Raw genomic sequence first — 26,304 nt, 5'->3', positions numbered from 1 at the left:
TAGATAGGGCCATAGTTACGTTCCCGGTAGACGGTTACCAAATTCCATTTTTAACATACGTTGGGAACCAAAATCACTGTACCCGACGCCTCTCCCGTAAAGTTGCCTGCCGAATGTGTGACGCACCGTCAAAGCTGTTTGTGTGCCACACTACCCAGCACAGGGAAGAAGCGTTGACTTCTAGGAATCCACTGCATCGCATTTTATTGGGTTTGAAAGTGGAACGGGGCCGCGTTCTTCCCATTCCGCTTTTTCCGTGAAATCAGTAGTTCCAGAAACGGCATGCAGCGAGACGCATGCTTTGTTCAGATGGCAGCACTGATACATCATTAACAAAATTTCGGGCCTCCCTGGGTCAGTGATAGTTCAGGTATCGACCCAACGGTTTCAGAATATCGGCGCAGAAAGGACAAAGCTGCCTCCGATGTCGTACTCGTCCTCACATGATATGTGCTCCCACAATTCCAGAGTGTATCCATCCCGATTTCAACACCCAGCCCGGGATGTGTTGCATTCTTATCAAAATACGCACTCCGGGATCAAGTATTTTGTCGTTTCGCTGTTCTGAAGCCGAATCACAGATCAACCATGGATGTATGCCAGCTGCCGGCTTCGGCCTCGGGGCGTCTGGAGGATTTTGTCAAGTCTCCATAGAGTTATGGGTGCGGTATCCTACCAGTTTCCCATTAATTTTCAGCCCAACATTTCTTGGGTATTTATGGAGTTCAGGCACGTTCGCCACATAAAGTGAGAATAGTAGACATCTGGCAAGTTGATACATAAAGTAATTCGTACCTCGTGATACATCAAATTGCCAGGTGTTGTAGTAGTTTTCTTCCGGGCGGAACTAAGTTATTTTGCGGCAGAGATGGGATGCAGTCGGACTCAACCCTAAAACCTCCAACAGATCAAATGTTATTTCTGCGGTCTTTGCCGAGCACTACAATACCAGAGCACCATCAGAATTCAAGCATCAGACAGTAGTTAAACGTTTTAAATTGCTAATTTGTGAGATCACTGGCTTCCGAGAAGGTTGGATGCAAACCCACGCTCACGCTCGCCATCAGAATTAAAACAGGCACAGGAATGCAAACCATTTGTTGGTCATGGTGTGGTCTGTTTCTCGGTGCTTTCAGTGTCGAGACTAAGCCTGGGGCCACACGAGCGCACGAAGTACGTCCGTTGCAACTTACTTAGTTTACGACGGACGTTGCTGAGGACACAGTTTTTTTGTCTGCAGTGGAGCCAGAAGAAAGCGTAGCATTCGCCTCCCTTGTTTATTTTTACATCGGAAGTCACGACGTTCGTTACAACGGACGCATTTTGTGCGCTCGTGGTGAGTCATGGCAGTCATGTGAGTTGTCACAAAGTCCTTGTAGAATCTCCGGTTGTGGGCTTTGTGAGGCGGTGATGAACTTCAAGTGTCTATAACCAGTAAGATCTTGATCAGCTGAACACCTGTCAAACTACCATATAGTTATGTATTTGCTGTAAGCCGATAACAGAATTTACCATCGAGGATACTACTTCCTGATCTAAAAACAGCACGTCTTTATATTATCTACGAATATATTTACTCCAATGTTCAGAGTAACGTCTTCCTATGAGATTTCTAATAAAGCGTTTGTATCCTCTTAGTTTTCCGTGAATATACCGCAGGCATTCCTGTCTTCCTTACTGCCTTGTTGATAGGAATTTGTGTTAACACTTTCCCCGCGGTCTCATTGTGCCACAGTTGGAACAGTTTTAACCAGAGGTGCTATAACTGAGTTAGCAGGGCCCATTACAAATGACCACCGGTTAATGCAGTTACCAAACATATTGGTGTTGCGGTTACGACGTCTAGCGCATGGAATTGCAATGACATGAAGTACAAGTAACCATTTATGTTCGTGGCTAGCTTCAAAAACATATTCTCGTACAGTACAACAAAGGAACAAAGTTACGGTGTCGAATTTTATGCTGTTCCACAATTACCGGTCACACTGGATTTTTTTAGACAACAGAACCGTGAAGCGAAGTTCGTTGTTATAAGGATATTCCCGTCACGACAGGAGATGCGACCAACTCTTCACCCTGATTCAGAGCCAGCAAAAATCTTCATACTGTATAGGCTCGAAATAAGTAAAAAAGGAATAAAGGTATCACTGTAACAGGCCGTGGAGGCCCATAGGGTTGTGAGATGTTGAGGTTCCCACATTTTCTAGACAATTGGCTCATAGATGGCGGCAAGGTTGTCAGCCTTACACACTGGCCACCCTTTATCCCCAGGAATATTCCTTGTACTCATTTCTATTACAGGCTGATTCGACTCCAGGGCCATAGTTCGGCTGGAAGGATTAGGTCAATTGAAAACAATCCATTGACCTCATCGGGATATGAACCCGCGATCTTCCGGCTTGTAGCATAGTATAGGCCCGTAATAAGTATGCGAAAATAGTCTTTTCACTTTTTCGCAGTCCGAAGTAGGCTTGCGTTTCAGCACAACAATACGATGGACCAGTGATTGAGACTAGCTCTTTCTAATGGGACCAACTGAGTAGGTTTATTCTTCCCTACCCACCTGAAGACGGAGACAGATCCAGTCTCCGAAACGTCGTGGTACAGTACAGTACCAGTATACATCATCGTCAGAATCCTTTCAAGTCTACCTTCACACTGTTGTAGCGGACATCGGCNCCCCCCCCCCCCCCAATTTGTCATAACGATGGTTAGCTGTATTTCCATCTCTGACGATGCCTGTGAGCAGATTTTATATACATTTTAAACAACGACGTGTTGATAAAATTGGAGCCCAGAAATGGCTCATGGTTTTGTCTTTGACATTTGCCTGAGCCTGCTGGGTGCAGCAGTAACATAATCGTTTATAATCGGCATCAGGGTTATGTAGTGTACTTTCTGCGGCATCTACAGCTGCATTCAGATAGGCTACGGTATGCCCCGCCATGTCGTGACCTACCCCCATGGTTGCTCTTGTTTTGGTACGAGAGCTGATAGCCAGTGCGCTTTGTAAGTGAAACTTATACGGAAACTCTCAGCCTTAACAAAGTGTGTTGTGGTAGATTATTTTTGGACAGCAGAGGATGTGGCACTAGTGTCCCTCCCACCTCGCAAGGTCCACACCGAATTTCGTACAAAAGTTGCGATGGGGTAGACACAGACAAGAAACGCCGTAATTTCAGTTTCATTCTGGGTTTGTGCCGACTGGCTTTAGGGAATTCACCGGACTGCCTTGCACGGTTCCGCCCAATTAAATATTTGTTAATGCCAGTTCATTTCCACCTTTCGTCCTCCCATCAATTCTGGCCTTTTAACAATTCCGTACTATGATGTGAAAAGTATATGCATGTATCGGTTTGAAGTTTTTGATGTTAATTTTTGTTATTCGTGTTATTTCGGTAACGAAGGTGGAGGGGTTTGGGTTTTGACGCAGCCCCCACATCACTCATTACGTAAAAAACAATGACGGAGGTTCAGAAAACGCTTTATGAAGAGTTCAAAGAACTGGTAACTTTGTGTATTCTTCGCATCTTGATTTAATTGAATGCGGTGGGGTGGATTTAAAATTCTGTGAATGTGAAATGCCAGCAAAATTTTATCTCAATATGAATGGAAAGGAGAGACAGACTATATATCTAAGCGTATTTGGGGGGATAATATTAAATCTGAACTGGAGAAATTTTTTGTGTTAACGCGTTAGCTAAATGTAACTGTCTAAGAATATAGCTCAGTAAAGGACTTTGATGTGTTTTTCTTTGTTCTTCCTTTGTTTAACCGCGGTTTAGTGTAGTGTGAAAGGAGGATGAATTGGCAAGAATGTGGAAGTAAGCTGTCATAGCTAATTGAATAATTACCAGGAGGGGGAAATTTTGTGTGAATGTTTAAGCACGTCGTCGTTCCAAAATGGCACGTAATTTCTTGACCACCTGAATGTTTGTAAGCTTTTTAAGGCCGATTCTTTACTGATTTATTATGAACTGGAATTTTTAATGCAGAAATAGTATATTTCGGAGTCGACATATCAAAACGAGGTAAGTTTCATCCTAATTGAACTTTTAGAAGGTACAGCAATCTCCTCTAGCAGCTGATTTATTCGGCCTCTTTTATGAAGGCCATAGGTTCTTGGCCTGAGACATTTCATTAAATGTAATAACCCAAAGAATATCTGTTATCATAAAGAACACGTCTGAAAGTGCCGTTCAAATCGTTTTAGATTCTAATTAGGTTTTACTTCAGGGTAGAGTGGAACTGTTCTGTAAACATGTTGAGATTCTGGAGCAACTCATTCCTGTGCACACAAACACAGACTGCAGACGATGAAAAACAAAATGCAGGCAATTTGCAACTTTGCCATTACCGCGGGATGAAAACCACATTTGCATGTAACGCTGGTGTAGCACTTACTGGGAAAGCATAGTAACAAGTACAACAAAAGTAAGATTACAGCCAGCCATTGTGTGTAGTTGCGTGCTGTTTTTCATTCATGAGAAAGTAAATTAACATTTTCACATATGAACTGTGTGGTAACACCCTGCCAGTTCGTATGCTTGTCTGCTGAAGGGCAGCTGCCTGCGTGGCGTTAGCTAAGAGGATTCGTACAGAAGGTTTCGCTTGTTTACTATAGCGTTCTGCAAGATTGTTCGCCCATCCTTCTCCCTCTTTCTCTGTCTTTTTCTTCCTTACACGTTTAAGTCACGAAAATGGAATGTAGTATCCGCGATGAGACGAAATGTTTCAAACAGTTTTGTTACTGCGGATGATGCAGTTCAGATATTAAGGAACCAGACGGAGCGAGTTGGTGTAGCGGCAACGCTCTAATCTCAGCCGGGTCACAAACTGTTAGGCCACCGCCACTTCCTTCCAGATCCTTTCAAATTTGTCCTTCACTGGTGGTCTTAACATTCTACGCTATATTGCGCCAGCGTCGTAAAGTAACCCACATTCCACAAATGTTTTCCAGTTCATTGTTTACAAATCATTGTGCTGTATAGACATATACTGACAGGATCGTAAAGTAAACCACAACAAGAATTAGGAAACTTAAAAATGCAGTCCTTAAAGACGTAATTATCTCGTTTCTCACCTTAATTTTCTCTCCCATTTGAATCATGATAATCGGACTTTGTGAGTATGATGAAGTGTCTGGGCATTTCAGTTAATCTGAATAATCCAGTTGTAAATATCGAGAAACCAGAAAAGTATAGTTCTTAACAAAGTGTTCTGTGTTCCCGCGCTCCAGTTGTCTGTACCCCCTCGTTTAAGAAACAACGACTTATGAGCCATCTCTGTAAGCGACATGAATCGTTTCTAACCTGTAAGTAGGCTTCTAACATTGCACATGCCAGAGAAGGTTTCGTTTCATCAGGACACTGAAAAACAATTACAGTAGCAGATGGGATAGGTCGACACGCTTTTGTCTGATTACTATAAGAAAGTGTCATGCCTTGTATATCCAGTAAAATAAACGGCAGCATTATTCATATTTTCAGGTTGATGTAAGTACAGTTTCCAAATATTCGTATGTATGCGAAAAGGGAAATAGTTTTGCTTGGAATTTTTTCGTATAAATTCGTTGGTCCTTCCTGTCTTCACATTTCTCTGTCTCAAGTTAACACCGCTCTTTCCTCTCGCCTTTACTTGTATCGGCGCAGTCGGAATGGTGTTATCCCTGCTACACCTGTTTCTTCCTTAGGACAGTGTATGATGGCCACTGGAAGTTGTTCTCACAGATCAAACTAAGGAAGATCGGTATAGGTACGGGAAACTAGCTGGGTCGGTTTGCATGGGTCTCAGGGTAGCGATGCCGCAGAAAGCGTTTTCTGAGAGTTGAGCAAATTGACGTTTATTTATCTGCTAATTCACCACACTGTTAAATTAATGTATTCTTGTGCTGTATGTTACAGCGTTACTATCGGCAGGCTATGTCTCGGAGCGTGCAAGGTCACGTCCGTTCAGTTCGGAATATTGTGAAAGTCTCCCTTTTGTGGAATGGCTTGCACCCCCACGCCGGGAATTCGAAAGATGGTGTTTTCCTATACATTTCATCCCATCTTCCGTGGGAAGCTTGAACGAGGCAACCCAATCATACTGGCCCTCATTCACAGGCAATTGTAACAAGCTCTGACCTGTCCTTTTAGGCGCGTCCGGTTCCCTGTACCCGAGCTAAATTTATGACTGATCGTAAATGTTATAACTCCGGACTTCTTGTTTCTGCCAAAATCTAGGAATTTCAACATAAACACCGTATTTCAAGTCCCAGACAATGAAATACGATATTAAAGATCACAGTACATTTCCAGTAATACCGAAACGTAAGACTTTTGAAATTTAAAATTATCGAGTATTAATTAGAAATAAATTTCACTTGCATCTATAATCATCCAAATAAATAAGGGCTCAGAATGATCAGCGTCAAAGTCTGCTTGATGTAGTTGAGTCAGCGAAAGATACGAGACAGCTTCTTCTGCACCCGTGAACCTTGCAGCTACCACAACAGCCTGCCATTCCAATAGCTACCAACTGCCATGTATTCTGGGTTTGGTGGAGGGGCAGACGGCTGATTTTTACTCTCACTAACCGCCCCTCTCATTTCTCTCGTTGATCTTGTAGTATCTGACCGTAACCGGTTTTACAGTGCATAAAGCGACCTGTGCCCACAACTGTCTCCTTACTTGCCTGCCGCTTAATCAGTAACTCGGACATCTTGTTGTATTACATTCGCTGTCTCTTTGGGTTTCTTATTTTTCGATGTAATTGACCATGTGACATAATGAGAAATTTTATTAATTCGCTTCATTTTATTTTAAGAAAATCGGTTATAAACAGACATTTTCGCTAGTTTAATTGAATATCCACCGTTTTGGCTGCGTGGTAAATATTTGTGCTTCTGTTCTGAATGTTATGAGTTCGGTTGCCTCTCCGAAGGCCGGCTTCCCAGGCTTCGGCGTTGCGTGCTTTTTTTTTTAGTCCTTGCATGAAGATGATGTTATCTAACCACTGCCTCATCATCCTCCTCCACAAGGTTCCATGAGCAGTAGTCATTTCCTTCCCCCCCGGTCGAGGTAGGTTGGGCCTTGTCCTGACTGGAGGATGAAAAGTTGGCTCGCAAGTCTTCCTTTCTGTGTTCACACTGCTTTGGTCACGTCTGTATGTGTCTACCATATTTTCTTCTTGTTTATTTCGTAGTGTTTAAGATCCACAGCAGTTTTTCTATCTTACCAGCGGGGCAAGGCTGTCACACAGCCCCATCACCCTTCTCATGATACTTTCTCCCACTTGACCCGCTGCAAGAGGTATGATTTGAATATAAGGGCATCTCGACAAGTAGATGTACTCTTTCGCCAACTTATCTAGCGTCTTGTCATATTACGGCGTTTTTATTCCAAGTAGACATTCTCGTAACCCGCCTTGGTCTTTCAGACGTTCGGTGTGTGACTTACGACGTGTCAGGCGCACGAGAGACGAAACATCTGTACCTGCATATCGCCTGTTATTGGCTCATCTCACTTCCGCGTATAGGAACAACATGCCAGTTCATACTGATCGGTCGTTTATTTGCGGTTCAACTGGATCTGCCTTCGTGTATGAAGACGAGGATGTACCTCATATCTCTTCCACGGGCCAGATAGCGTGTATAGTGTACGTGACCGAACTTTATGCCATCATTTGTTCGTTCGGCAGCAGTCTCGGTGATGTCACAGCGTTTGCAGGCTCCTCGAGTGCCATGCAGAATCTCCAGAGACATGCCAGACCATCCGGTCGTTTAGGGATTCTGCAGCAAGTGTTCCATCTTCACAAGGTAACGAAGTCTGGTGTATTTTGCTGGATACCTGGTCGCAGTCTGCCAGGGAACTAGGCCGCCTGTGCTGCCCCTGAACCAGGCCATGTGCTCGGACATCAGACCCAGCCTTGTGTAGTGATGTGCGCCCCGTTCTTAAGCACGCTGTTCTGTCACCTTGGCAAGACAAATGGATGCAAACAGTGGGCAATAAACTACGAGTTGTGAAACTGTGGCGTTCCTCCCACATTTCCGTGTGGGCTGATGCGATACTCACTTACGGCCATGCTCTGAGAGGTGACCCAGCACTTGGCTGTAAATGGAGCAGGATTGCCCACGTTATGGGGAAGAACATCAAGCAGTCCATCTTTCAGGATTGCTGTGACGTGTTTGTGTCATTCCGCCGTGACATAGAATTTAACAAACTTGTTACTTCGTTCTGTTCTCCAGTCTGAACAGGTTTTTATCGTCATTGTTTTCGATTTGTATTGGCCCATGTCCTGTTTTAGGCACGTGCTACAAGCCGGAAGGTCGCTGGTTCAAGTCCCGATGAGGTCATTGGATTTTTTCAGTTGACCTAATTCTCCCAGCCGCACTGTGGCCCTGGGGTCGACTCAGCCTCTAACAGAAATGAGTATCAGGAATATTCTTGAAATGTTCTTGGGGGTAAAGTGAGGCTGGCTTGTAAGGCTGACAACTTTACCACCATCTATGGGCCGATTGTCTAGAAAATGTGGGAACCTCAACATCTCACAACCCTATGGGCCTCCACGGTCTGTTACAGGGATACTTTTACTTTTTATTTACTTTACATGTCCTGTTTTAAGATCTTTTATCGCCATATTTGTTTTTGCTTTATTGTGGACTTTTATCAGGTGCTCGACCATCTTATAGTCTGACACACGTCTCGTACTTAATTCTGAAATTGTACTTGTTTTCATAAAAGGCGATTCACTCTTGATTTTTGTCAAGGCGCGTATAACCGTCTCTGAGCCCATTCACACAGACATGTCCTGTTCGATGCATATGTCCTGTGTGGTTGAGAAATCAAAGTTAATATAACAAGCGAAGAGAAAACGCTCTAATCCTATTGTGTGCTATGGAAATGTAGCGGTTTGAGAAAGCGTTTTCATAAAAACCGTGAAACAAGCACACTCATGCAACGTTATGGTACCTATGCAGACGAGGGTGACGCAGAAGTGATTGTTAAACTGTTCTGGAGGTCTCAGTTTCTTAGCCCTGTTAGTACTTGTGTTGGATATGTGTTTAACCTGTTGCTAATAGGAAACGACTGGCCCCTTCAGGATCCTTATATACGTATTCACCATTCATCGTCATGTTCGCATCGCAATAGACGCATTGAAATTGCAACTGAGAATCGTTATGAGTAATCAGTGACGGAAATTGACCCCGTACATCTGGTTTAGACTAACTTGCTGATTCCTGCAGTTCAAAGCAGTGCTGTTACCGACTTGTGTTTGCAGTTCAGTATTGAAGGCCTCTACCAACTTCTGCAGAACCGTCTGTGTAGAAGAAGTTAATCACGACTTAGTTTCTAAGCTACTCAAACGTTTTGATTAACGTTTCAAGTTCTTTGTCTGTTAGAGTAGGCCCATGCTTGCCTTTTTATACGGCGACAGATTGAATGCACGGAAGAGCAGCCAGGCTTGGGAAATGTATTAATTAGATGCTTTTCCACTTGGCTGGCCTGTATATAATAGGAAGCAAGTAGAAGTAGCAGTATAATTCGAGTCGATAATTTAGAGAGCAGACTGGCTTGGAACTCGAGTGAGAATAAGGGTCAGGTTACGGATTTGTATTTTCCTTTATAAAGGATACATCGAAGTATTTTTCCCTATGACCTATGTATGTGTATAAGGGGTGGACCATAAAATCCGGCCCTCGCACTGCGACCTTCAATGATCTATTGTGCTTCTCCTTTGAATTTTTTTTTTCATGGGCGCTACAGCCCTCATTTGGGCCTAGGCATACCTCTCCGTTTCGGTTTTACTAGATCTTAGACATACGGCAGGACTCCTTGGGCGGGTGATAAGCTCGTCGCAAGGCCTCTACCTGTACACAAACACAGAAAAACGCACACACAAACTAAACATCCATACCCTGAGTGGGATTCGAACCCACGATCCCGGCGAGCGAAGACAGTGCATGCCTTAGACCACTCGGCTACCATGACCGGCTCCCATTTGGATTAACTCTATATTAATCCTCCACTTCGAATGAAATGTAGGACTTCATTTATGGGGGGGGTCATAAAAGTCACTTGGTTCCATGAAGAACTGACCCAGGTGACGATGTCTTAAGTAAGCTATGGCCTCACAATCACACAGGATATGTGGGGCTGATTCCCGTATAGCTTAACTGTAATCGATTTTACCACAGCAAGTTTCCCACTTGCACTGTAATCCTGTATACAAAGTATGCCTCTTTTTTTGTTCTGTAGGCCCCTATTATATATAGATTTTTTTATTGTTAGTGGTTTGGGACTAAGTCCCTTGTACTGCAGCCACTTCTGGATATATATCGTAGATAAGTACAGCCTTTCTGTCCTCGGATTTTATTATGCATGTCATAACACGTGTCAGGTAAAACACATCATCACAGTCGAGAAGACAGCAAGTATCTTTATCTCTGCCAGCCGCACCCAAGTTTTCTGGAAGTTTCCCCACAAATAAAGCAAGTAACGAGTTTTGTCTGCTGTACTAGATGCACTAGTTTTCGTGCGAGTTTGAATCTAAACGACGGCGTTGAACGCAGGCAGCGACTGATATAACGTGTGTACATTGATTTGACACGCGAATGCGCATCCTAAACGCGACTTCGGGCCAGAATCGAGTTTTAGTGAAGTTAACTAATTCATTGCACAGTTCTGTACCTCAGAAGTAAACAGCTGTAACTCCCATTTCAAGTTGTATCATAATAATGAAGTCGTTTTCATGAGAATTATTTAGTAGTAGAGAGAAAGTAGTTTGACAGTGCAGTCATCTGTTCGAAAGGCAGAAACGGGCCGTATTGTTAATGTTTGTGACTTATATTCTGGAGGTATCCTGTTCGAATCCCGGCCGTGTTGTCGGGTCTCGTATGTTTATCTTTGGTCCAGGCGAATGTCGGGATAGTTTGTTGAAATAGGCGCCGATCGCCTCCTTCCAGAGCCACTAATTATGCAGTTATTAGCTGTTTGAATGGAAGCCCTCGGACGAGCGTAAGCGATTGTTTTAGCAGAAGATTTGTGTCCCTTGATATGTTGAACGACGCCGTGTCAACTACATATACCTTTGTAATTTAAGGCCATACCGGAACTGACGGCGATCAGAGTGTTTTATTGAAACGGATATGGAATGAAGCGGTGTTTTTGCTGTTGGAAGCTGCATTTGCTGGAGACGGTGGGCCGAGGAAATTAAAAGAAACTGTCGGTGTAACAGGATTCCAGACTAAGATTGGAGCCCTGTGTTGATCTACATGGAACAGAAAATTTAACCGCTGTACCCGATTCCCTGTAGGAGCCCATTTTAATTGTAACTGAAAGTGCTAGTTGAGGGAGCGCGCAGTAATCTTACCTATTTCATATGTGCTGTAACCAGCTACTTGCAGATTCGCCAGTCGATTGCAGACGTTGCCTTGTGTCCACCGACAAGGGAAGCACGTGGATTGGGCGTGTGTGAGAGCAGCGTACCGAGGAACAGTGTGCAAGCGGCTGGAGGTTGAGGAAAATTACACAATGAGGAGCATTATAATTACTGTTCAAATAGGATTATTACGATGATTAAACCTACTAGGACGAGACTGTGTAGAGCATGTAAAACTTGTGAGATTATAAGGTAAAATGTAAAGTTATCACTGTGCTGAAGTAATTAATCACAACGCCATGAAAGCGTATGGGGGAGTGGATGTATAAATCCACATTTTCTTGACCTCGGCACTAGTTTTAGGTTAGTGGTCAGCTTCACGCTCCATCCGCATTACCCTCGGTACCTGTTGAATTGGAGGCTGGGTGGGCCCCAGAACCGGGGAAGACAACGTGAAGAAAATTCTTTGCCCTACCGGGACTGGAAATCCGACCCCTCTCTCGTCAGCCCGTAGCCAGTTGACATACCGACTGCTCTAGCAGTGCATACAGAATAGTAGACTGAAAATTTCAGCTTGGTATCCTTTGTATAAATGTGAGGATACTATTAAAAATAGATTGTGAGAGTATGGACGACGGTGGCAGGAGGCCGTGAACGAGCGAAGCTTCTGGTTCTATGAAACCTGAGGATTTCTAGACCAGCCGTGCAACTGTAAACCTTTTTACCTGGCATCACGGAGTTTGTTATTAATCTACGTAGATAGCTTACGTTTTCATTCTTTCATTAGAATCTGACACAGTAACAGAAGAGATTACGAATACTGAATGCGCCGTGCTTCTAGACGAACGCAGCTAGTTGTATTCGTCTTTCGAGTCGAATAAAATTAACAAGCAAATCTGAGAAGTTCAGACGAAAAGAGAAAATCGATGTTGCATGAGATATATTCGCAACATGTTGAAATCCTAGTTAACTTCATGTCGACTGGGGTGGGGGGGGTGGGGGGGAGGCGAAATCACGGTACCAGTAATGAAGGGGTGGCGGAAGTCTCCCCGATGAAATTAAGATGAGATGTCGCTTTTTCAAGTTTAAGGAAATTAGATGTTTAAAGGAGTTTGCTTTGGAGATGAAGTATACCTGGAAGTTTTAAATGTTTGGCTTATGTTTGTTTTTAATTTATTTAATTTGCGTTATTCCTTGCTTTACATACAGAATGTGGCCGAAGTTAAGATTTGTTTACACGTAACGAGTTTTAGAATGTTTTAATGATACGTTTTGTTTGAAATAGAGTTCATTACTTACGGTGTTGTTGAATTGGAACCAAAATACCGAACTCCATATCTAATTGCAGAAACTTCAGTTGTTTCAATCATAACTTTTTCTTTCCTCAAAATAAAGTTGCGTAATTATGAACGAATTGTGACATGTAGACCCATCGCTATGCACCGACTCGGTTAAAACATTACCGCGGCAACGAATACTCAGACGAAAATACAACAATAGTGGAAGCGGTGTTTTCTATGGGTCCACCTCGAGTATACGAGTAGTGCAGAAGAGAATCAAATGAGGATCAGAACTGAAGGAGTACAACGAAGTTCAGTTGGAAGAAGATTTCAGTGTGTCAGTGATGTGTGAACTGTTGTAACCAAGGGTATAAAGGTCCAATAAATACAATAATAAAATCCAAAAAAACGTCTTATTAGTCATGCATACCCTGGATACATGACAGTATATTGTATGAAACAGTGTTCAGGGTTCGAACTCTGCCTGTATCAAATTCTAGAGAACAGTGGCTGTAATTTAGTAATTCATCGGAACACAGCAGTGATAAAGCAGTTGAATTGAATTCGGAAGGTGTTCTATTTGAAATTCAGCCGGCACGTCGGTTATCCCGACATAGTTTTCGTTGTTAGGGCAGTCCGTCCGGGCAAATTCCGGGATAGGGTCTCTGTTAGGCAACGACCCCTTCCTTCCAGATGGATCATCCGTCGCTGTATAGTTTCGATACCAACAGCGCCATTAACCAACAAACTAGAATAATATCGGTATAGGCCTGGCTTGGATTTAGACCCACAGGTCTCTTATTTTGACAGGTTCGTTTGCGGTTCTTGTCCAGTACTTGCTGACTAATACAAATTACATCGCGACTGCTTTGTCAGAATTAATTCATATTATCGACCTGTCAGTGTATCATATTCTGTTCTGGATTGAAGGCGTAGTTAAACAGTCTGGGAAACGTACACGCATTGGCCTACTGGTTTACCGCGGTATTGTCTGAGGAAGTATTACATTATTCAGTTACTATTTAGTGTAATATTGCTAATGAAATCAGTACTTCGGTTTCAGCTTGTTTTTGTATGGTATATAACCCATTAGCTTTGTATTTCCGATAAATACCATGAATTATCTGTTGGTATGTTCATTTTGGACGATTAAATGTATTTGTCTCTGCCATGGAGAATAATTTAAATTAGAACAATCTCGGGAAACCTTGTCGAACCCATTGACAAATACAAGGCGGATCGGCGGTTTTGCTTCTCTCTTCTAATGCAAGGGTACAATGGAAGGCATTTCTGTAACAAAGCAGGATTAATGAGCATTGTGTGGAAGAGAAACGAAACATGTCTTTAGCTATCGATTGTTTGAGAGAACGATCAAAATAACTTTGATACTTAGAAGATATAGAATTATTCTGATGTCGAAGTATAAGAATTAAAAGAAAACCGAACGAAGCCAAAAATGGACTCGTGATGAGATCCAAGAACCCTTATATCATATTTAATTTTTATTGACTTTGGCATTTAAAATAACTTAAGCAGACTTTTCATTGAAACATTATGATCGTAAGAGTTCGCGTTTGGATAATTCCTGTTCTCCGTATGAGTTATCTTTCCGTTTTTGCATACATAATGTACTGCTTGGAAAGTGGCACTGCGACATGCTAGTTTCGGAACACTACCTCGGGTTTCATGCAATTCTCCGTTTGGAGAGGTGGCCATAAGTTGTCACGGCGCGTTATTACGGGCACTTTGTAGGGTATTCTCAGTGAACTCGACTCGAACAAGCTTAACGTTTCCTGCAGTCGGAAATGAAGTCCCCTCTTCCGTTTCACCGCACTTCCTCCCACTAAGCTATAAGTAGAGGGCGCCGTTTTGCGGGCACTAAAAGCCACTCAGAAATTTCGCAAGAACAGATAGGCTTGTAATATCGTGTGTCTCTATGTGGTTCTGTCTGTCTTCTCTTATTCCTTTCAAACTCAAGTCGTTAGCAAGTGGGCAGTTTTTCTTATTCATTTGTTTGGGGCTGGGGGCTGATGTTTTCTGAACAAGACAGGACGAAGACAACATCAAACAAGTACCTTGNTTTTTTTTTTTTTTGCTATAGTAGTTCCACGTTGAGGCCAGAAAAAGTTATTACAACGACTAGGACGATATTAATGAATGTTGGCATTGGCAGCTGAATGTTCATTTTGGTGTTAATGCCTGCTTTCTGTGTCAGCTGCTTAGGATGGTGATGGTGGGGGGACTCCCCCCCCTCCACACACACACACACACACACACACACACATACACATACACATACAGAGACACACTGGTGCGGTCTGTGACTGGTCTCTCAGCGCGGCAGTTTGCAACTGAATAACAAAATGATTGTGTCAGTGTGTCAACCATCAATGCCTGTGACTTTATGCAGTTATAGATTTTTTCCAAAATATTAATTTTGTTCTCTTTTTATTATAGAATGCAGAATATATCTGATATTTTTGTTTGTCAGCATTGACTAATGAACGTTGTTACTATGAATGTGAAATTCCATATGGAGATAATGATATATACGCCTGTATACGTATATATACGAGTATGTACATATTTCTTTTTCAGAACGCGTCTGCACAGGCTGCATTACAAGCGGCATCAGCCCTCTCCGGCCAGAACGAGACTCAGGGTGGCCCTAATACCGTCTTGAGGGTGATCGTCGAGCATATGGTCTACCCTGTGACATTGGAAGTGTTATGTCAGGTAAGCGGAAACAGCCAGAATGCTTCTTATTGAAATGCACCCTACACTCTGCATGTCGCAACGCTGCCTGAAGTTCGGAATATTGGCAACGTCTCCAGAAAACTGTGTGTAGTGAATATGAATATTGGCTTTACGAAATACAGCATCTCTCGCATTTCTATGTAGAACTTGGGGTTGGTTTATGAAATTCAGATTTTTTTTTTTTGATTTAATTAATTTTGAATGAAGTTTTGAATTAGTTACCCAGTGACTAGTTATCAGTTGAGAAACACTCTTGTGCAAAATTGCGAGACACCCATAACGTAAGATCGGAAGGTGCGCACCCTAAAGTGATTCACCCTCGTTGCACACGATATACAGACTGTTCCCTAACCCAGACACGTATGCCGTGGATGAGGTTCTCTGCCCCCTACCCATAAAAGTAGTTTCAGCCAGCGTTTTTACACCTGCTCTGCAGCACTCGTCAGCTCACTGTGAACTGGTTTTACGTTTTCGAACCTGATGCCTTGGGCTTGTTCATACTCACCCCATCATACCGCCAATGAAATGCGCGGGTCGGACTGAGGATTTTTCTTTTGTTGTGAAGCTGAAAAGCGGATGGGGAGAAACTGTATTAGTTATCATCACACAGTGATTTATGCGTTGAATGAAACACAAAGTATACTAGTTTTGTGTTGGAAATAGTATGTACTGCTATGGTGTATCGGAAATAACAAATAACAAAATATAATTTACAGATACATAGGATTTTTAACTCTTGTCAGGTCTACCCATATTGAAATTCTGTAAAAATTGACTTGTGACGGAATAAATTGCCGAAGTATTTGCATTTTTTCCCCTGCAAAGTGCAGCTGAAAACTGGGGTTCGCTGTGCACGTATTTCCTGCAGTTAAGTGTGGCTGATAGAGTGCATGATGCGCTGCGGAAAAGTCACGGTCTTGAACTGCATCGTCTGAACGCAGCTTTAACCAACTTCATGGTACCATTCTCTTGGGAAACGTGTTTTCCAAATCCATGGCGACGAACTTGTGTGTTGCTGCTGGCGTTACGAAGTTTAAACATTCTTGAGGAGAAACTATTGTCTATTTTGTTTTGAGTGAATCCCTGCTTTTCTTCACCGATGCTGATTTTTCTATTTTACATTTTTTTCTCCTTTCTGTCTTCCCCTTCTTTTCTGCTTTTGTTTGCAACTCTTTTTTGTGTTGAAGAATGGCTCAAGTGCCTCGTATTACAAAACAGTACCTTCCTCTCTTCAAATGTAAAATTCTGTCCATATGCTGCAGGGCTTTTGTTGAAAAGTTGAAGGTTATTCAGCTCATTAAGAAATGCCATGTTTTTGTGGTAATCGGTGATTCATTACTGTATTCACATAAACCCTCCGTCGAACCCCTTTTCTTGTCGTTGGACGTTTTCTTTTCCCTCCCTAAAATTCACTTCTTCCAAAGTCAGAGAACGAAATCGATAATTTTAATTTTCTTTCGCATAATTCTCCCATCTTTATTTTTGAACTGTTGTCATTCCCTTCACTGTCGAGTTTCCCACGAAGCAACGCGGAACAAGCAGCTGGCATCCAGTGTACTGCTTTTCGAAATGTGTTTAGGTTACGCCCATTCACACCGTTACGAGTGTGATATCGCAGTTAGACGTAAACTCTGCATATCAGAAGCAAGTATTTTGCTCTGTTGTCTAGCGATTCCTGTTTACTGTTGCTTGTTGTGGCTTCTGTTGCGTTCCCTCCGCGCCATCCACTGAATCGTCTTGCGTGTCCACGTGCCAGGCTATGTGCATCGCAGTATGTTATAATTATGGCTTGGGAAAGCAAGGAAGTATTGAATTTGTTCACATTCTAGGAAAGTTTCACTGCCGCTACGACTGTTCTGTTCTGGATTACCTAAAGCGGAATGTTTCTGAGAAGCGGAGTTGCCGATTTTAAATAAAACGAGCTTGCCCATCTGCGATTTCGCAATATTGCATTTTACGTAGTGTTTCCCACGCAATGACTGATTCATTCTCCGACATTTTCACAAATCATCAGATGTTTTTGATTTCTTGGTGAGCATACAGAGGCGGTACACCGCATATGCCCATCACTGGTTGTTTTTCTCCCCTTACTTTATGATAGTTGCTTTGGAAAGTATCCTACCCTGTTTATGTGATGTTTGTACCAGTCGTTACGGAGTCATGTAAGTTATTTCCACGGCACTGTCTTAGGTTCTGTAGACATGACGGCGTAGAATCTTATGTTATTACGTAGATTGTTAGTGATGGTACTTGATCCATTGCTCCCCTGATTCATGACTGTGATTTTCTTCTCCTTCCATTTCCTTCAGTGGCAAGTTTCCCTTGATTCCTTATAGGAGTCTGAAGAGTTGGCTCCCTAGCGGATCCGCTCCGCTCCATTCCGGTCCACTCCGCTCCATCCCCACAAGTATCTTCGGTGCAACGCACTGCATGCGCGTCGCGGCACCGTGCTGCTGGCTAGCTGGCTGTCGCGTTCCGTTTCGTTGCATATGGAAATGTTTAAAGTTAAGACAAGCTTCTGTTCTATTCGGCTGGTTACTCCTGTACACTCCACCAAGAAAACATTTCATAGAGGACCTTCTGGCTGTTCAAGGCTTGAGGTGACGTGATTTCGTGGGGAAGAGTCATCCATGAGAAGGTAGTATTAGCATATGTAATTAAGATATCCCTCCGCACTCAACCCTTATGGAACCAGAAGGAATATTATCGTGTTTTACCGTCACTGGTCTAAATCCTTGTCCAGAAGAATGCACTCCACACAGTCACCCTGTCTCCTTTAAGGACCTTTGTAATACCACCCTTCCATCAACGCTTAGGTCTTCCAGATGGTCTGTTCTCCGACTAAGATTTTTTCATGTGTCTTACGCGAGTACTACTACGAAGCTGCTCAATTTGCAGCTTTCTCCAGCCTCTTGTTACTTCTGTTTGATCCAGGTTCTAAACTTCTCAGTCTGTCTTCTTTATCTTGGGATGAGAGCCCAGATTTCCCACTAATACATCAGAGAAACCGCCGGGAAGGAGCAAGATTCGGAAGAATGCTGACAAGCGTTTCCCAAATACAGTTTATTCGTAACTTTGATTTGTCAGTTCGGCCCCAAAACTGGGATCCCTTACTTACTTACTCGTGGAGCTGAGCCCTTCTGGAGGAGCCGCCAATTCTGCAGCTACTCAACAATTTCCCAGCATTTTATCGAACTCGCAGGTTCATTACCATGTTCACAAGAGCCCTCCACTGATCCCTGTCCTGAGCCAGATCTATCCAATCTATACCATCCCATCCTGTCTCTCTAAGATCCATTCTGATATTGTCCACCCACCTACGCCTTGGTCTTCCCTGTGGTCTGTTTGCTTCTGGCTTTCCCACCAATATCCTATACGCATTCCTCGTCTTTCCAATTCGTGCTACATGACCTGCCCACCTCGTCCTCCTTGACTTGATCATTCTGATTGTACTTGGAGAAGAGTACAAGTTATTAAGCTCCTCATTATGCAATTTTCTCTAACCTACTGTCACTTCATCTCTTTGGTCCAAATATTCACCTCAACACCCTGTTCTCAAACACCCTCAGTCTTCCTTCCTCCCTATAGTCAGAGACCAAGTTTCAGACCCATACACAACCACAGGCAAAGTTATAGTTTTGCATATTCTAGTTTTTATGTTTTTAAACGGGACACATCAGCTGTTGGTCTACACCGATGATGTGAGTCTACTGGGTGATAATGTAGATACCATAAAGAAAAACACACAACTTTAATTGATGCAAGTAAAGAGGTTAGTCTAGAAGTAAACACAGAGAAAACTAAGTATACTATGTTACTGTCTCGTCACCAAAGTGCAGGGCAAGATCATGACATAAAGATAGGAAACAAGCGGCCTCCGTAGTATAGAGGTAACGTTCCCACCTCATGACTCGTAGTACGCGGGTTCAAATACCCGGCGGAGGTCGTCGAATTTTTAAGAGCGGTAAATTCAGGGAACAAGTCCTCAGGGAGGGACTTTAAGCCGTGGGTCCCGTGTCGTAGCTTTACGGCACGTAAAAGAACCTCATATCTCCTAAGGAGGTCACTGAGCCAAATTGCGGACGTTTCCCGCCCAACTGCAGTCTCTAATACCTCCGGTAGATGGGGGAAGCATTATGGATACCTCAGCCAGTAGACCCGGTCTCGTTGGCTGGGCGGAACTGACGGTAAGTACCAATACCGGTAGGATATAGAGACTGGTAGAAATCATAGAGGGAAGCACAGTGGACCAATACAGGTCTAAGTGCATGGGGAAACCCACCCTCTCCAAATAACTAACTAACTAAGATAGGAAACAGATGTTTTGATAATGTGGTACAGTTCAGATATTTGGAACAACGATAACAGATCAAAACCTGGTTGAGGAGGAAATTAAGAGGCGATTGAACTCGGGTAATGCTTGCTACCATTCAGTCCACAACCTTCTGTCTTCTCGTCTGTTGTCCAAAAACATAAAAATTAGAATATACAAAACTATAATTTTGTCTGTGTTTCTGTATGGGTGTGAAACTTGGTCTCTGACATTAAGGGAGGGATCCCTTACACGTTTCGTTAATCTTGTACTGCGGGTAACGGCCGTTCCTTCCTCTACTTCCCCGATACGTAACATGCCTTTGTTTAATTTTTTTAATTCGTTTAGTGGGGGGCGGAGTCCGACTGGGTCCACTCGGCACGGCATATTGGCATATTGTACCTGCCCCGGGTGATTATGATGATGGAGGATTTGGTAGGATGCAGATTGTGGCAGGGGAAACCGAAGTACTCGGAGAAAATCCGCTCCAGCGCCACTTTGTCCACCACAAATCCCGCTTGAGCTATGGCGCGGCCCTGCCTTTGTTTAACTAACTGCTATATGAACTACCCCGTTTAGAAGGTCCTTGTGTGTATGTAACTTGCTGTGAAGACATTACGGGACGGGGCATAGTCTTAACTCCTGCACTACATAGAGCGATCTGCTTCATGCCCCGGCCGCATTAAATAAGGGGAAGAAGTCCACAGTAGCGATTTGTGGAAGGCAGGGTTACCCGCAGAGTTGGACTGGACGCAGTGGCGAATCAGGTTCACTCTATGCTTTATTTTATCTTCTGCTTTATGGCACACGACGGAATGTCTTCATCAGCCGAATAAGTGCCAGCTGCTCAGGGGTGGCTGCACCGTATGCATGACTTCGGCTTTCGCGAGTACGCCCCATAGAATGTTGATGGCTTTCCAACGTTTCGCCAAACATTACAATCGCCATCTTCTGTGTTATATAATTTATTGCTCAAAATTGTTTCCTTTGCATATATTGAATTTTCCCTTATGGCCCAAAATTTGTATTTAGGTATGCGCTGCCAATTTTTATGAAGAACATCAGTAAAAATTATATCCTATACAAAACAGTTTAATATAAGAATAACGCGGTACTGAGTAATTCGCGCATGCGCTAAATTAGTGATGTATGTAGTCACGAGTAAGTATGTATATAGGATTTGAGGTTCTCACAACGTTGGTTTTGAAGTCATATCTTCTGGGATATGGCTCTGTATTGTCTGTTTATAGTAATCGAATGGCATTTCGGACGAACACGTCGCCTCCTTATTCACTATCGAAAAATAAGCGAAGCAGGAAACTAGCAACATGTTCCGAATCGTTCGTTGACTTTTAAGTCCACCATGCATTCCATAAAATAGAAAACCCTAAAAGTTAGAATACATTTCGGCATAAATAAAGTGTTTTAGGGCAAAGTAGCCGCTTCTTATTATGATGATAACAGTAATATCGCCCTCCCTTTCACTCCTGCCTTTATATTTTAGGCTCGGTATGCACTAATTGATTATTCATTCACTTAGCTATCGAATTTTCCTCCCACTTTAGCCTCTTTAATGTTCTTGGCACAAACAGATTGTACTAAAGCGCACTGCACCGCAGTCCACATAGCCTCTGCTAATGATTTTAGCGGCTCTGCTTCGATAAAGATCGTTGCAAATTGTCGGTGGCACATTCAACAGGTGTTGGTTGGTATCTGTTGCACTTCCTTACCGAACTGGATCACGTTACGCTTCTAAACGCCTTCAAGTTGCAGGGGATCTTCCGGTATATTACTGAACTCGTTGGGGCAGAGGTGAGCAATTTCCTTTCGCTGTAAGGGCGGTTGTTGGTATTCAGATGTGACCACGCGACTGCTTTGGAGAAAATCTTTGTAGTTTCCAGAGCATTAGATTATCTGCACGAGCCTGGCATAATAGAATGTGTAAGAATGGCATTGATAATAATTAATTCAGACACAAAATTCTAAAGTCTGGTTAGTGTTCACAGGATATTAACATACGTACGTGTATTAAGGGAAAACAGTGGAGCGAGCTTGCTTCAACTGGCCTATGACCCTCCAAAGCATTCTGATGCCCAGCTGAGTACCTTTGTTTGTCCGGTCAAAGACTTTCCTCCTCATATGTGACTGGAAGGTTTATCACAGTATTGTCAAACCTCACCATTGGGCCCTAACTTAGCCACTTCAGTCCAACCCACGTTACATCCTATTTTCTTCGCATTTTAATATGGGCGTCCCTTGATACCTTTTCCAGACGTTTTCTAGCCAAAAATGTAGTACGTATTTCTTATTTCCGCTGCAGAAACCTTTATGTAACCGCCCTAATCGAAATAGTCGCAGAGTTAATTATGGCACTTTGTATTTTCGACCATTGGCCCGTTTATATTTGTCGCGAAACCCATCTGTTCTTAGGTCTCCCCAAATGGGGAAATATGAGGTCTAGGTTTTGGGGTCTCCTCAAACTCGAGATAAATTCCAAAGATTATTCAGTATACCCCGCCTTGCCATACATTTTGATTAAGACTGTAATGATTATGCTTACATCTAATTAAGTTTTTGTTGGTAATGTTTCGTCCTCACTTCCAGACAAACGTCCTAACACTGCGTGTAAAATCTCGGTGAAAGTGTTGCCAGGGAATTGAAAAGTTGCAAGTCTTGGTGCACCGAAAATTCCTACAGTACACGACTCCCAAACAGAGCATTCTAAGAAAGCCTGATCATCATATTAATACATGTCATAACTGTATATCTCTTTGAGAAGATCCATTACAATTCATATTTTATCTTTTTTCCGTATATGGCTAGTATTTAGCAAAATACAAACGGAGATTAATTCTGCGTGCCTCTGTTATGTAATGTTTGCAGTTCTCGTTAGTTTTGAACAACGGATTCGATTTTTGGACGGTGTAATTTCGTGTGGAAACTGAGGAGAATACGAAATGCATAGCCGGATATCCGGTTCCTCTCGATACGAGTACACGATCCGCGGCATCGACTCGTAACTTCCCAGCGGCGGTATTCGCATAATAATGAGCTGATGAACACCCTTGTTTGTTGGCAGTCGTGAAGTAATTGGGTTGGTTATCTACTTCTGTTTTTGTGTAAGGGACTGCACAGCTCTTGCGTAAAGTGACTGGCCGTGCGGTTTGCTCATCACCGTTCGAATTTTATTGGGAACTGCGATCTTACGCATTTACCCTCTTCTGCAGTGCGTTTGTGAGGGAGGCCATTTCCTTAACGTGCATTCATTGGTCGAGCTTGAAGCAAACCGCGTTCTTGAATCTAGTGGCCCCAGTATACATCGTACCCGCATGGCTTGGTGTAAATGCTATGTTGCACTTGCACCTTGTAATTGTAGCTTAGTTGTACAAACTTTGAACATGGCCGTGCTGTAACTCAGGTGGTTAGTCGCTGGCTTCCCACCGTGGCTGTCGGGGTTCGATCGAAAATCAGGCCATATGGGATATGTGGTGAGTAAAGTTACACTGAAGCAATCTTTCGCCTAATACTTCGGTTTCCCCTGCCAATTCTGATTTCACCAAACGCTCCGTACTCATAAACCAGGGCTGGTACAAGAGGCCAATTAGTCGCCGACGTACAAGTGACTTAGTCTCACCTCACGCCTTACTTACTTACTCATGGAGCTGAGCCCTTCTGGAGGAGCTGCCAATTCTGCAGCTACTCAAGAACTTCCCAGCACTTTATGGAACCCGAAGGTTCATTACCGTGTTCACAAGAGCCCCCCACCGGTCCCCATCCCGAGCCAGATCAATCCAATCAATACCATCCCATCCTATCTCTTTTAAGATCCATTTTAATATTGTCCACCCAACTACGCCTTGGTCCTGCCAGTGATCTCTTTCCTTCTGGCTTTCCCACCAATATCCTATACGCATTCATCGTCTCCGCCATTCGTGCTACATGCCCTGCCCACCTCATCCTCCTTGACTTTAGAAATAATAATAATAAAAAAACTTCCGGCATAGAAATGGACACCACACAGTTCTACTTTCGTCTTCCTGTACTCTCACTATAGGTTCTGCCCGTAGCATCCAAATTTGTAAGGACATTCTCGGGTAACCCTATGAGGACGCATGTGTGAATATGCAGGGTTGGAATTCCAGTGAACGCTGAAAAGCATATCATCTGTTTCCCCAGTTACAGTTTGCAGTAATGACATACATGCGTACACCGCTCGCTTCCTTTAGCCCGTTTAGAGAAGATACATGACATGGACTCTGGCTGTCAGTTGTGTTTGTCACATGGTGTGGTTGTCGTGATTAAATCAAGAAGAGTGAGATGGACAGGACATGCAGGACACTTGGAGATACAAGTGGATGCAACATTTAGCTGAAAACAATGAACCCCATAGGCAGCGGATACCTAAGAATTTATCTTTGTTTAGTAAACTGAAGATGTAACTGGATTTACCTTGCTTAGAATAAAGTCCGTGTGTGTGGTTTGTAAATTTTGTGGTGTATCTTATAGTTCCCTGAAAGCAGGCAAGCTGAATAACTCCCAGCTGGTGGAGTAAGGCCCCATCCCATACAGTATTCTTCCTGTTCTTCTGTTTGGAATCCGCTGTGCTTATTGGGTTTCATTTTGCATTAACACGTTGAAGCGTTAATCTCTTTTTGAAACGTAGCCTACCGTACAGCAGTCGGTTCAACTCTTCGGTCCAGAGTTAATGTAAACTGGCGCCTATTTCCAGAAACGACCACCTGTTTCGCCTTATCGAGTGTTACTGTATGGGTAGTGACTTTATGCGACTTCCCGAAGATGTTTCTGACTTTGTTTTAAACGATTTCCCGTTTGTGCATGCTACATTCATGCTATTTATGCAGGGCGCGCCACTGAGATAGAGTGTTTATTCTAAAAGACCCTATCCCAATGGCGTTACTGTCGAAGGGGCTCACTCGTACGAGCAAACAGTTTCAGTAATCACGGAGAACTGGCCCTTGAATCACTGTGCTGCTGCATCTTTTTTTTGAAAGCAGCCTGTTACGTAGACCGAACGAGAGTTTAGGCTGCTATTTGATGTGCTGAGGCATGCAAGAATCGCAGTTACTCTTCATGTTGTTTCAGAGGATGCTCTTTAGCCCATTGCCGGAAAATCTATCTGAATTTGAGATCCTTAAGGGTTTTTATTCAGATCCTTAGACAGGAATCATCAGGACCAAAGTGTTCCAGCTTTCTGAGGCCAGTCAGCGTGACTGGCTCTGCTCTGCATTCTCCATTCTGCCATTTGATGCCCTCTTTTGTGTGAACTGAGAAACGTGGACTGCCAACACATTTTGAAATTCCACTAACATAGAAATCATTTACTCTCGTTAAAGTTATGTTGAGTATGTAATTCATCCAAAACGTTGGCGAATCAAATTCTAGCCTAAAAATTGTTTCTCACCGTACAATGGGCCGTTTACGAAAGACCCTTTAACAGCAAATGCACATAGATTCACCGACCACTTTGCTGTGATTATTGAAACTGCATGTCCATTGTTCGGAACTGATGACTATGATGATAGTAATAATAGTAAGTTGTGAACTTTCTTCAGGCTGTGTTGGTTGCATAGCCATTTGAATGAGCATTTTACTTCCAGAGTGCCACAAGGATCACCTTTTTTTCCCCCCTTGGCACTACAGCCCCACTGGGCCTAGACCTACCTCCATGAACTTCTCCGTTCACTTCGGTAGGATCACCTTTAGGTTCCTTAAATTTAGTATTTTCATAAAATATGTTGTTCGCAATTTGAAGTGAATTGTTGATAAGCGGGTAGATGGATGGATGGATTAATTTGGTATATGCATATACTGATGTGTATTTAGATGTGGAAGTAGGCGCGATGAGAGGGAGGATACGTATGTGCATAGATGGTTGCATGCGTGAATAGATAGGACTTAACTGAAGGAGGAAACTGAATTCGAAACGTCGGCGACACTTAATGGTTTGTATTCAAGAGGCCTTCAATTCGAATATCGGCCACTGACTACCCTCATTACTGTTCTGCGTGGTTATCCAGTGCTCCCCATCCATATGCCTAATAGCACTTTAACTTCCTGTCTAGTCCTCTGCAATTCATTATTCACAGTCATCGTGTCGTTCTGTGCTGTATAGTCTCATTTACTGCGTCTTTTAGTAAATTACAAACGGTTTTAGACAACAGCGCAGTAAATATCCTAATCTCTTATCAAGAAAAGTCGAACTTAATCTAATTGAGAGGTATTTCTATTGATTCTCGAAAGAATGTTCCTTCGTTACCGATTCGAAGTACAGAGTATTTTTTTATTGCTAGTGGGGTGGGACTACGTCCCTTGTACTGCGGCCACTTCTGGCCTATTGTACCATCCCCAGATGATAGGTGAGGGTGATTGTGGAGCAATTGGTGGAATGAAGATTGGCAAGGGAAACCGAAGTACTTGGAGAAAACCTGCCCAAGCGCCACATTGCCCACCAGAAATCCCACTTGACCCGGGATCGAACCCTGGCCGCCGCGGTGGGAAGCCGGCGACTAACCGCTTGAGCTATGGCGCGGCCAAAGTACAGACTAAGTATTAGAATACCTGGAAAACACCCGT

The 26,304-nt window shown here is 43.2% G+C and overlaps 1 protein-coding gene across 6 annotated transcripts in view; it reads left to right on the top strand.

Moving 5' to 3' along the window:
* LOC111872920 (polypyrimidine tract-binding protein 1) overlaps positions 1-26,304 on the top strand; it is a 670,096-nt gene that overhangs the window by 554,311 nt on the left and 89,481 nt on the right. For all 6 annotated transcript variants that reach the window (XM_023867205.2, XM_023867206.2, XM_033754885.1 and 3 more), the window contains one exon: positions 15,240-15,377. In XM_023867205.2, the coding sequence (XP_023722973.1) occupies positions 15,240-15,377 (138 nt within the window). The remainder of the gene's footprint in view (positions 1-15,239; positions 15,378-26,304) is intronic.

Source organism: Cryptotermes secundus, unplaced genomic scaffold, assembly GCF_002891405.2.
Source record: "Cryptotermes secundus unplaced genomic scaffold, Csec_1.0 scaffold407, whole genome shotgun sequence".
NCBI classification, from domain to species: domain Eukaryota; kingdom Metazoa; phylum Arthropoda; class Insecta; order Blattodea; family Kalotermitidae; genus Cryptotermes; species Cryptotermes secundus.
Note: the sequence above shows the minus strand (reverse complement) of the source record. Positions and strands in the feature narration are given on the sequence as shown.